Below are 12,015 nucleotides of genomic sequence, written 5' to 3'. Positions count from 1 at the left end.
AACAGTGAGATTCGAACTCACGCCCTTTCGGACCACGGATTTCTCGAATTAAGGGTTTACCTTAACGTGGCGCCTTAGACCGCTCGGCCATCTAGCCTGATTAAGAAATGCACGAGATTCAGTATCTTATGAGCTACCTCCAAATTCTGGTCACAGGAAAGGAGGAGATGAGGGGAAAGATTGTTGGGTTGCGGGGAGTTGGATTAGTTGGAGGCCGGGATGGGACGTGTATCAGATCTGGAACTGGTTGCAGTTGACTGAGGAGAAAGGATGTTGTGCCTCTTGGATGTTTGAGATGTCTTGAAGATTCGCGCTATTAAGATCCAAAAAAATGAAGCTCAAGTTGGAGACACCCGCTTCACTCGCATTGGGTAAGAAGAGATAGAGAAATTACATTGGAAAATGGAAGTTTATGGAGGAAAGAAATTAGTAAAGATCGTATCCTGAGAAGATTGCCTGAAGACTAAGAGAGATGGCAGTGGTAAGTGAGACTTTTGTATGGTTAAGAGCATCCGCAACAATTTCCATGACAGCAGTTTTCCCAGTTCAGATTTTGCTATCTCCCGAAATCTTCAGGAGATTAGTATCGAGACTACTTTGTTTCAGAGGTCGATGTCATGTCCTCTAGTCTCATCATCCCCATGCTTCATATCCACATCCGACCCATACTCCGACCGTGTTTTCCCCCTCCCTCTTTCCCTCTCCCTCTGTATCAGATCCCCTCCTCTCCACCCCTTCCGCACCTTAATCGGCTGCAAAAACCCGTCCAGATGTATACCACCCTCCATCTCATCCATACTATCCTGGTCATCCCTTCCCATCACAGAGCCTGCGGGAGAAGCAGGTGGACTCCGCCCATGAACAAGCTTCAAATGTCGATGCATATTCGCTCTTCTCCCAAACCCTTCCACAGCTCTCGCACACTCAGGGTACGGGCAAAAATACACATCCCCTCCGGCCGCCGGCGTGACCGACCGTCTCCTCACCCTAAGCCCGCCACCGAGTGCGGGTGTACCCGCCCTTCTAGCTCTGCTCCTGCTACGAGCCGGGCTTTCGCTTCTACCGCGTGCTCTTTCTGCTTCTGTTCCCGCTTCAGAAGCAGCTTTAACACCCTTCATGACTTCCTCGTCTTCTTGCTGCTCATCATCGACATCAGGTGAAAACGTCCTCACAAGACTCGGCTGCCTGCTAACCGTCCGTCTCTGCTCCAACGCAATATCAGTGGCGTCCACCTCCTCTTCAGAAGAGTCGGGGGGCGGGTCGCCGGGGTGGTAAACCATCGTCTTGATACGCTTAGAGGAAGAAGAACAAAGGGTATGCATCGCCATCTCTTCCCCGAAAAGCGTAGCGCATCTCTGCGTCGCGCGAGCAATCACGTTCTGCGGAAACCCAGCCAGGGCAGCTGCCCCGAGGACGTCGCGCCAGTCGCGGAGACCCCAGCGTGCGACGCGGCCCATGCGGTCTTTTTCTTGGGCGGCGGTCAAGGCGGCGGTGCTGGTTACGCTTCGGCTTCGGCTTCTGCTTCTGGCCCTGTGCCTGTTGGGACGTTCCGCTGTCTTCTTGGAGGAGGGTAGTTGGTATGACCTTGGCGGCCCGCGGGCTTCGGCTTCAGAAGCTGTTTCGTCAGCGTCGGCCTCGTCGGTAGTGTGGAAAGAGGAAGCCCGAGAGCGAAAGAAAGAGGGTATCCGCTTGTGAGTCTCGCGGGCGACGCGTTCAAGCATTTCCTGCCCAGTCTCGCCCTCGAGGGGAATGCGTAGTTTTCTTTTACGCCCTCGCTTGCTGGTTCCTCGCGGCGGATTTGATTTGGCCTCGGACGCTGTCGCTTCTGCGGAAGGTGATGGGGAGCGCGCACGGGGTCTTCCCCTTAGTGTGCGTTGCTGCTGCTGCTGCTGCTGTCGATCAGGCTCTTCCGTCTCGGCGTCGTTGTCGTTATCCTCAGTGTCACTAGCAGAAGATTCGGAGAGGTCGCGGAGACCGGCAACGCGGGCGTTGTGTAGGATTGTCAAGGTTTCGTCCAGCTTGGAGAGGATGCGCCGCGATGCGGGACGGAGAAGTTTGTAGGACCTGTCGTCATCGACTGACGGGCCAGGAATGTAGGTAGGCGTAGGAGCTCGATGACGTCGACGTGAAGAGCTGAGGGTATGCGAAGCAGAGCCGCCTTGTTTACTGCTCTCGTCTTGGGAGACCGGCTCACGTTTGACCGGGCTCGAAAGTGGTACGCTATACCGGGCCGACTCGTCGTTGCGCCGTGGCGGGCTGGATAGCAACTGACTGGATTCCGCATGATGGTGATGGTCGTTGTCGCCCTTTTCTATCGAGTCCACAACGCCATCGTTCCCTTCGCCCACCGCGTGTATGGCGGAGTGATCATCCTCGTCGTCTTCTTCGGGGAAGCCTCTGCTTCGGAACTTTTCCTTGGCACACCGTAAAATTGTTGCCGAAATTTCTTCCTCTAGATTCTTGCTTGGGTAGGTCCGGACGGGCGGACGCAGCGTGAAAGCCTCGTGCTCGTCTGCGGTCCGCGGGAGGAGCTCATCATCAACCACCTCACCAGTCCTCAGTGGCCAAGCCGTCCATCGGTGGCTCGGAGCCCATTCATTCTCTCTGGGCCGTGAACCGTCTTCGTCTTCAGTTTGATCGTTGGTCGCCTGAGCAATTGTTAGCTTTTGCTTTTCTAAACCGCCTCGGTAGACTCACCTCTTTGGTCTCCTGCCTTTTGGCTCGGGTTCGCAATGCGTGCGCGTTGTAGAGATGTGCTGACAAGTCTCGCCTGCGCAAGCCCTCTAACGCTTGGTAGGCCTTTCTTTCCTGCGCGGTGAATGTGAGCCATGTGGAGGGGGGCCCATTCCACCGATTGGGGCGGGTTTCGTGCAGTTCATCTGATGCGATGGAATTAATCTCTTCAGTGTCCTTACCCCAATCCTCGTCGCCGGAATCCTCTTGATTCAAGTGTGAAGACATTGTATTGCCCTGTTTAGTGGGTGCTCTTCCCGCGTTGGCAGGGTTGTTGGGTGCAAATTCTGGTGTTCAATCACTAAAGGACGGGAGTGACAAGAGATTGAAGGCAAAGAACCGCACTGACGTACGAAAGCGTCCCAGTGGTAGTACCACAGCCACAAGGATGGAGATATTGATGAACCTCCGACTCCTCAATTCTTTTACTTTGTACTCTCACCTTTCGTCGGTCCTATTTTCGGTTCGTCCCAACTTCTCTTGAGCGTTACGGTTTGGTTCGTAGCGACCCCTAACCCTCGGACGAAAGCCTCGTGGACGCTCGTTTTCATGTCACGATTATGTTCACATTTGCATCAGTTCAGGACGACGAGTATGATTCAAAACTTGTCGATTACACAAAAAGAAAAAAGAAAAAATGAGCCTTTGGTATCCCATTTCAAAACATAGTGCTAAAAATTACGCCTTGCCAGTGTTTTAACCTTACGCCTTCTGCGCCTTTTCCTTCTCCAGCTTTCTCCTCTTGGCGCGGAGCTTCTCGTCCTGAGCGCTCTTCTTGTTGTTGGTATACTGCATCTGCTCATACAGCTTGCGCTTCTTCTTGCTCAGCATGCCCTTGGCGCGCTCCAGGTCCTCCGCCTCCTCGCGTGCCTTCTTTTCAAGGGCCTTGCGCTGTTCTAGCTTGGCCTTGGTCTTGGAGTCTACCTTTTTATTTTGCACCTTCTTGCCTTGGAGCTCGGCTTCTAGCTCAAGCTGACGCTGGAGGGTCTTGGACTCCTCCTCATCTTCCTCAGCATCCTCCTCCTCGGCCTCCTCGGCATCCTCCTCATCACCCTCCTCCTCTTCCTCATCGTCCTCGGCCTCATCAACATCCATGTCGTTCTCAACATCGGAACCATCCTCAGCATTACCCTTCTCGGCATCCTCGAGGTCGGCTTCAATAGCCTCAGCCTCGGTTTGCTGAGCCTCAAGGGGCAGAGTAGGATCGTACTGGCCAGGGGCGGCCTTGACGAAGGGGCTAAGATGGGGAGGGAGAGCGGCGCCAGGAGCATAGAGCTCAGGGCTCTTGAGTTCCTCGTCGTTGACGCAGTCCCATACCCATTGGGGCTGGACATATATCCTGCCGGGGTATCTCTGGTTGGGTCCGACCTTCTGGGCCGTCTGGTTGTCCTCGCCATCGCCATCCTCGTTGGTAGCAGCTTGTACGACTGGCCTGTCAATGATGTGATGGGTGATGGAAGGATCCGACTCGTCATTTGTGAAGGCACCCTCGCCGAGGACGGAATCCCAGCCTATCCTCTTGCAGCCAAAGGCACGAAGAATGAACTCGAGAGGCTGGCGGGGGGTCTCACGGGAGAGATAGAATGTGAAGTTGGCGAACAGCTGCGAAGGGTCACTGCTGCTGTACGCCGGCTGAGGAAGAACATCACCACCAGGGGCAACTGGCTCGAACTTGTCGATGGAGTCTGTGGGCTTCTCCTCATCGTCGGCCTCGGCATCTTCCTCGGCAGTCTCGTCGCTCTTGGACTCGTCCTCCTTCAGTTGCTTGATAATCTTGTCAACCTCAGCCTGGACCTTGGGGTCAGGACCCTGCTGTTGTTCCTCCCCGTTTGTGACGGCCTTGGTCTCGCCCTGGGTGGCCATGTTGACACCCTCCAGAGAAAAAGCGCCGAGCTCAGCACCGTTCTCGTCCTTGAGCTGGTCGAACTTGGGAGGATACTTGAGGCCGATCGAGCTGTAAAGTCGGTAGTTGACGAACCCGAGCAGGGTCATGTAGAACTCGACGAAAGTGCCCATGATGCGGAAATCGACATCGCCGACGATCCTCTGGTTGAACTTGTAGGGAACGAGCCAGAGAATATCCTCGCCCTGAATGTTGGCCTGGTAGTAGATACCCTTGATCGACAGGAACGACTTGCGCAGGCTGTGGGAAACAATAAGGTAGTGTTGGAATTCGAGGCAGAGGCGCTCGCAGCGGGCGATCATCTTGGCGGGAACCGCGCTCGTGGAAGGGAGGTTGGCGAAGAGGAAGAGCATGGACAAGCAGTCATCGAGATCGCGGAGCGCGTCGTTGAAGGTCGGGTAGCGCTCGCGGATGACGTGGTTGAGAGTGTACCTGGGCATGCCAGTGGCCTCGGGGCGGGCAGCATGGCGCTCGAAGCGGGCGGCATCCGAAACATCACCTCTGCCAAGAGCACGGGAGATCTTCTTCTCGAGCACCTTCTGGTCACGGAACTTTTGGAGAAGGGGCTCGTGGAGGAGGTACTGAATGTCCTTGGTGTAGTAGAAGGTGGTCGAGGCAGTGGCCGACTTGGAAACCTTCTTCTTGTTGCGAGGCTCGCGCGGGTAGATACCCTTCCAGATGCAAAGCTTGCGGAAGTCGGGAAGGCTAAGCTGCAGCTTTTTCACAGCCTGTGTGCGGGTGATGTAGTTCTTGGCCGCGCCGGCCTGGCCCTTTTTCTTGATTTTTGGCATTTTGGGGTGTGGTGGTGGTTGTGGTTGTTGGGTGTAGGTGGAAGAGTGAGAGAAGGAGAAGAGGACCAAGGATGGATCTCTTCAGTCTGCAGACTCGATCGCCCGTTATCGAAGCCAATTGTAGGTGGGGGCGCTCTGTGCACTTGCAATCAACTTTTTTTTTTCTGGCCGTTGCGGTCCTGAACTTTTTATGCCACTTCCCACCGCCAAAGCTGATCAAAGATTAGATAACGTAGTGGATGGAAAGCGGGAGGCATCAGATAGATGAGGCTACTGGGCCCGTCTGTCCCAGATTCCCGCTCCCTTCTGGAATCCAGAACCCATTGTCCCACAGGGACCCGCCAGCTGTGGAGGCCGGGCCAGCTGTCAGTCTGCCTTGGTGGGGACAGTGATTCCCTTGACAGGGCGACCTAACGTGCTGGGCGCGACTCCTGTTTAGCGCAACTGGACGGGCATGTCGTTAGAAGTAACTTGACCCCGGGACAAGTTCGACATCACAGCTCCCACCTCGTCGTATGGCGAATTGAACAATGAATGGCGGCAAGGTAACGTTGAGGAGGACGGCTGGCTTATACGCCGGTGCTGCCGTCCTGCGACTTGCCCTCTTTACTCTGTTCCCCGGTCTTCCAGACCTCCTGACTGGCCGTGTCGAGATCTCAACGCCAGTCACAAGCTTCAAGCGCCGTATGTTGTAGCTTTTGTTTTTCTCTTCGGCATCCGTCGCATCGTCTCGAGGAACACAGGTTTGCTAACTACCCAAAACTATAGTTCAAGAAGGCCTCTTCCTGTATAACCATAACGTCTCTCCTTACGATGGCGGCGTCTACCACCAGGCGCCCCTCTTGCTGCCCATCTTCAACTTGCTCCCGAGCTTCTCGGCGTTTCCCATCTTCACGTACCTTCTCTACATCGCTATCGATATTCTGAGCGCCCATGCTCTTTTAAGGATCGCAGAGTCTGGTGAGGCCGGCTCGTCTGCGCGCTTCACCTCCCCGCGCCGTGACAAGCGCTGGAGTGGTGCCATCGTTGCCGCGCTCTTCCTGTTCAACCCCTTCACCATCGCGACATGCATTGGGCGTTCGACCACCGTCTTCACGACCTGTGCTATTCTCCACGCCATCGCCAATGCCATTTCCGGCAGACCCTTTCACGCCATGGTCGCACTGGCCTTCGCATCATACCTCTCCATGTATCCGCTACTCCTCCTCCCGCCTCTCATTCTTCTTTGCTATGACAGGCAGAAGCTGCCCGCTACCGGAGCGCCCAATGCGTGGATCAAGTTTACCGCGACCATGGTTATGGATGTATTCGGTGCTCTGGCAGTGCTTTTCCAAATGTCGTTCTTCCTGACCGGCTCATGGGAGTTCCTTAGTTCCACCTATGGTGTGCAACTTACCCTGTCTGACCTGGCTCCCAATATCGGCCTGTGGTGGTACTTCTTTGTCGAGATGTTCGACTCGTTCCGTTCATTCTTCTTGGCCGTCTTTTGGCTGCATTTGTCGTCATATGTTGGCGGGTTGAGCGTGCGCCTTCGCCAGCAGCCGCTTGTGGTGATCACTCTGCTGCTGGGTATCTTCAGCATCTTCAAGCCATACCCTAGCATCGCGGATGCGTCGTTGTTCTTGGGTATGGTGCCGCTGTATAGACATGTCTTCCCGTTGCTGCGGTATTCGTTTGTCATTGCCGCCATTATTATTTACACGACCTTTCTCGGTCCTGCGTTCTACCATCTGTGGATCTATGCTGGTAGCGGAAACGCAAACTTCTTCTATGCTATCACGCTTGTTTGGGGCCTTGGACTGAGCTTGTTGGTCTGCGATCTCGCCTTTGCTGTCCTGAGGGATGAGTGGGAGGTTGAGCGACCCGAAATGGCCGGCAAGGAGATTCGGCAGATTTGAGAGGGCTGCAACAAACACAAGGGCAAATGTATCATAACATTTAATACGTTTATTTACATCACTATTATCAAGTATCAACGAACGAAAGACTCATGGTCATCATGTCACCGATTTCGCACTTTGTCTCACTCCACATCATCTCGGCACTTTGCACACATCCATCGATTCGTCACGTCTTCCAACGGTGCAAATACGACCCCTTCCCGCCTGCCCGCGTCGTCCATGCCCTTTCAAGATTACCCCTTTCATGCTTTACTCCCAGCGCGCAGAAGCGTGAGGGCTGTTGGTGCAGTGGTAAAGCACGCACGCAGCCTTCGAACTCATTCCTCCACTCGCGCTCATCAAACCCACAGGGAACCGAAAGGCAAGTCCACATGCTAAGTGTAAAGTAAAGCCATGTTGAGTAGGGACCAAAAGCGAAGGCCGCTGACAGACTGGAACATATCCAGACAGATAATCTGGGGTTGTCAGCGGAGAACGAATGAATCCAGAGAAAGACTCGCATTTTAGAAGAAGGCCTAGTGACTCCTGGGGTGAGTTCAGGGTTGGCGTGAGGACCGTTTGGTTGAGGTTGCTGCTTTCCAACTCTGTACGTTTCGATGATCACCTCCCCCCTCTCCTTTTCTTGGTATACATATATATATTCAATAATCCTTTTCTCCTTTTTTCCCCCTTTTTCTATAGGGGATTATTGAACTGTGGTCGTCTGTCAATGATCTCTTTTTCCTCTTTCATTTACATCACTCAATTACCATTGATTATCTGCTGAATGGCATCAATTGCGCATGAGCTTTAGGATGCATCGTATGGGATCTTCTTTGCTGTAACCAACTTCACCCTGTATCGCTTTCCCATTGGGTATCCGCATCTGTTCTGGTATCATTCCAAGTTTTGATCATAGGCACGTATCATACACTCCCCTAAGGTTCTCAACCCTCAACGTCTTCATGCAAGACCAGCGAACATGGCTCCTGCCGCTCCAAAGCTACCCAAGCCTACCAGTGGCCTATGCCACGTCTGCAACGGCGCGCCCAGCAACCCTCGGTATCGGTACCAGTAAATACCAAGGCCGACAACGTTGATAGCCAGCAGAGTCAACCCGGCACCAGCCAGCAAAAGACTGCGTTCACTTTCACCAACGCTTCTCCTTATAACGAGCTGTGTCTCGGTAGAGTTCTCTTCAGCTACCCTTCTTTGCCTCAACGCCCACCACCTGCTCCATTCCCGTCCAAGCATTGGGATATCGTCAACCACGGCCCTCACAAACCGCCCAACGATACTGAGCGCCGAATCGCAGGCACTGACAGCGGGATCACTCTCCCTATCTGCCCACGGCAGCACCTTGCCGCTCTCAGGGAACGTCTTCCTCCTGTACTCCAGCACAAACTTGCATAATCCGGCATACTTTTTCTGCAACACTTCCTTCAACCAAGGCCTCGGCACCTCAGGAAGCAGCATGAGCGCCAGGTAAGCAAACGCAAGACACTTGGTCTCCAACGTCACCTTGATCCTTGCACCACCCTCTTTAGCCTCCTCCTCCCCCTCCTCCCCGTCCTCTTCTTCCAGGAGATCAACTTCCCCAAGCACATCAAACACCTCCGCCGCCAGCCCCTCCAACTTGATCCTCCTCTTCATCTCTGGACTCAACTGGCCCTTGACACCGCTATTTTGCCCGCCGACCGCCTTCCTCAACGCCTTCGGGATCTGCACCCAACCCGCAGCCTCGCGCTCCCGCTCCTCCTTCTCCAGCCGCTCCATCTCCGCGTCCGTGTCCAAGCTGCTCATACCCAGGTGCGCCGCGCGCGCGGCCATGGCGGCCCGCACGGCGAGCGGCTCTGTCCACGGTAAGGGGAACGGGAGAATGGCGCTGTAGGCGGGTCGGGTGGTTTCAGAGTAGTTGGCCGAGGAGACATAGAGGGACAGGGCAAGGAGCGGGGCGGCCGAGGAGGTCAGGAGGGCCTTGTAAGCTTGAGAGTTGGCGTAGACGCGTGAGGGGAGGGTGGTGACGTCAGGGTGGTGGTAAGAGGGTGGTTGAAGGGTGGAGAGATAGGTGACGATAGGGTCGAAGCCGGAGATCCATGTTACCGTGGAGGGGTTGTAGAGTGCCGGGAGGTGATCTGTATCGAGAGTAATGGGATTTGGCCGTTAGCTTGATGGAATTGACATGGGCCAACCGTACGAGAATGAAATTGCGCCGGAGGGAGGATGGAGCGGGCACTTGCCCGTCGGAGGGAATCGGGGCTGGGGTGTGTCTGAGATGGCGACTGGTTGAGTGACACTGGATATGGTGAGCTTACGGGATGGAACGGCAGAGGGGCTGCTCTGTACGAGCAGGTAGTCGGCGGCACTCAGGGTTTGCGCAAAGTACGTAACGGTCGCAAGGCATTCGGCGTCGATAGAGGGGAGGCCGAAAGCCGGGCCCCAGACATGGAGCTCTAGCGTCATTTATTTGCTTCGGAGGGTCAGGTAGGGATTGGGAATAGCCCTATAAGGATGGGGTGGTTATGTTGATGGATGGGCGGTTGTTGTTGGACCTTGTGGCACGTATCGTGGGGTATGTCAAATGCCGGTGGGCTTGTTGGAAGAGATGGGGGGGGATCGAAGCTCTGCCGAGATTGATGAGATTACGACAGAGACGTTACCAACCTAACCCCAGCAAGGCAACCTATGCGGGTACCTGATAGCGATTAATCAATGGATTGTAATGTTGAGCAAAAGAAAAGGTTGAAATCTTCCCAGTCGACTATTGGTCGAAATACGATAGGATGGTTTGATTCCGGCTGAAACAGTCGCAAGTTTAAGAGCAGGACGTGACAACGAAGCCCTCCTTGTTCGCCCTCTGACGTGAGCTCTCGTTGTCCCCATCCGCAAATTCCCACCCCGCACAATCGCGAACTCACGTGTAGATAGCATGATAGAACTCCCCTTTTCCACTTCTACTTTCAAGGGGAAACAAGCGAGCAAAAGCACGGGCCTTGGCCCTTGCAAGGTCCCTACACTAAGCATCTCATCAGAATTGCCTGCGGCACCAACGACCAGAGAAAACGCTAGCTAGCAAGACCCAGAATGCTCCCTGGCAAGACCCCCCCACATCTACCGCTGAGTAAGCCCAGCCAGCCAACCACCTGCCCAGCCAGCCAGTGTACATACAATTGAAGCTATAGAATTAATGCCCGCGCATTACTAGATCTACGTTTTGGAGTATTCTTTTTTATGTGAGGGTATTTAGAGACATTAATTTAATTAATTATCTATTACTAAGGGGGTTAATATTAAGGTTGCTAATAATATTGCTATCCTCTATATTAGCCTAGTTGTGGTTGTACTTGCTGCCTAGAGTGTACGTGCCTACCCTAACTTTAATACCCGCTATATAAGTATTGGGGAGGCGGTTGGAGAGCTCCCTTTATATATCCCTATAAATATATTGGAAGTATTAGAGGTAGCGCTATAAGGGTTGGAGCTCGTTTATATTACATTATTAATATAATTTATCCCTTCCCTTATTATTAGTTAGAAGGCAGCGGACTATCCTAGTATTGAGGTAGCTATTTAATAAAAGCTAGTAGTTTATAATTAAATTGATTGGAGCTAGTAGGAGTTGGTATATAGTTATAAGACGGTTATTATTAAATTAGCGGCTATTATTAGACTTAGGGATAAAGAGATAGAGAGAGTATTAAAGCTTTTTATAAGGGAGTTGGAGGGTAAAAAGGCGAGGGTAAGGGAGTTAGAGTTCTAATTAGCTAGGGGGGTACTATAGCCGTTAGAACCGTTACTAGTAGTACTTTTAATACTAGTATCCTTTATAAGGTAATATTCTCTAAGAAGTTTTAGTAGAAGGCTTTTAAATTTGTCTGCGTAAGAGCCCTATTTTCTACCGTTAGTTCTTATATTATCACTTATTAAGTGTCTCCTCCTCTATTACTTTTACTATAGGGCTATTTCTAGTAGTAAGGTATAGAAGTTAGTACCCTCCCTCTTATATTTTATAATATTATTCGGCGGAGTATTTTATCTTTATTATAAAATAGGATACAGTTGTTATTATACTAGTTACGGTCGATAAATGCGGTAGGTTAGAGAAGTAGTATTTAATTACCCTCTAAATTATATAGTTCGTAAACTTCTAAGTTTATAAGGTTGTACTTTGTTATTCTACGTATATAATTAATAAGGTTTGGGTTGGGGATAACTATTTTACACCGGCGGCTAAATAAAGTAGTAGGGTTTTGGATAGCGTAGGTACGGTACTTAATTTCTATTATTGACCTATTTAGTTACTAGTATATATTTATATTATTTTTAAATAATATCCGTAATAGATTTATTTATAGTAATTTCAATATAAAGTATTTATAAAGTAAATTATATTATATAGTAAATTCTTTTTTATAATTTAAATCTAGGTCTTAAATTGGGTCTCTAAACTAATTATTATATATATAACAGTATTAATACTATAGTAATTTAAATATATATAGTACAATTTAAATAAGAGGGAATAGTTAGTAGGATAGGACTTAGAGATTATCAGAAGAGACCTAAAAATTATTAGGGAAGATTTAAATAATTTTATATACCTTTAATACTAAATTATTAAATATTCCTATTTTTTTATACTTAAATAAAATCTTTTACTTTATTTTAATATATTTAATTTTAAACTTCTATTATTATAAGTGGTAGG

General features: G+C 51.3%; 4 protein-coding genes across 4 annotated transcripts; 1 reads left to right on the top strand and 3 right to left on the bottom strand.

Moving 5' to 3' along the window:
• Positions 1–546: 546 nt before the first annotated feature.
• On the bottom strand, positions 547–2,961 carry NEUTE1DRAFT_105153 (uncharacterized protein; the record flags this gene model as incomplete). The annotated part of the gene is made up of 3 exons (XM_009857496.1): positions 547–570; positions 744–2,648; positions 2,698–2,961. 3 exons carry the CDS (start codon positions 2,959–2,961, stop codon positions 547–549), a joined length of 2,193 nt encoding a protein of 730 aa, XP_009855798.1.
• Positions 2,962–3,316: 355 nt separating this feature from the next.
• Positions 3,317–5,427, bottom strand: NEUTE1DRAFT_149748 (uncharacterized protein; the record flags this gene model as incomplete). The annotated part of the gene is made up of 1 exon (XM_009857495.1): positions 3,317–5,427. The coding sequence occupies one exon, from the start codon at positions 5,425–5,427 to the stop codon at positions 3,436–3,438; it is 1,992 nt and encodes a 663-aa protein (XP_009855797.1).
• A 530-nt stretch (positions 5,428–5,957) lies between these two features.
• Positions 5,958–7,367, top strand: NEUTE1DRAFT_90147 (uncharacterized protein; the record flags this gene model as incomplete). The annotated part of the gene is made up of 2 exons (XM_009857493.1): positions 5,958–6,111; positions 6,196–7,367. 2 exons carry the CDS (start codon positions 5,958–5,960, stop codon positions 7,323–7,325), a joined length of 1,284 nt encoding a protein of 427 aa, XP_009855795.1.
• An 840-nt stretch (positions 7,368–8,207) lies between these two features.
• NEUTE1DRAFT_132884 (uncharacterized protein) lies at positions 8,208–9,770 on the bottom strand (the record flags this gene model as incomplete). Its single annotated transcript, XM_009857492.1, has 2 exons — positions 8,208–9,442; positions 9,623–9,770. The coding sequence occupies 2 exons, from the start codon at positions 9,768–9,770 to the stop codon at positions 8,271–8,273; spliced, it is 1,320 nt and encodes a 439-aa protein (XP_009855794.1).
• Between the last annotated feature and the right edge of the window lie 2,245 nt (positions 9,771–12,015).

The sequence above is a fragment of the Neurospora tetrasperma genome (genome assembly GCF_000213175.1).
Source record: "Neurospora tetrasperma FGSC 2508 unplaced genomic scaffold NEUTE1scaffold_81, whole genome shotgun sequence".
Taxonomy (NCBI): Eukaryota; Fungi; Ascomycota; class Sordariomycetes; order Sordariales; family Sordariaceae; genus Neurospora; species Neurospora tetrasperma.
The sequence above is the reverse complement of the archived record's forward strand: the minus strand, read 5'-3'. Positions and strand labels throughout refer to the sequence as shown.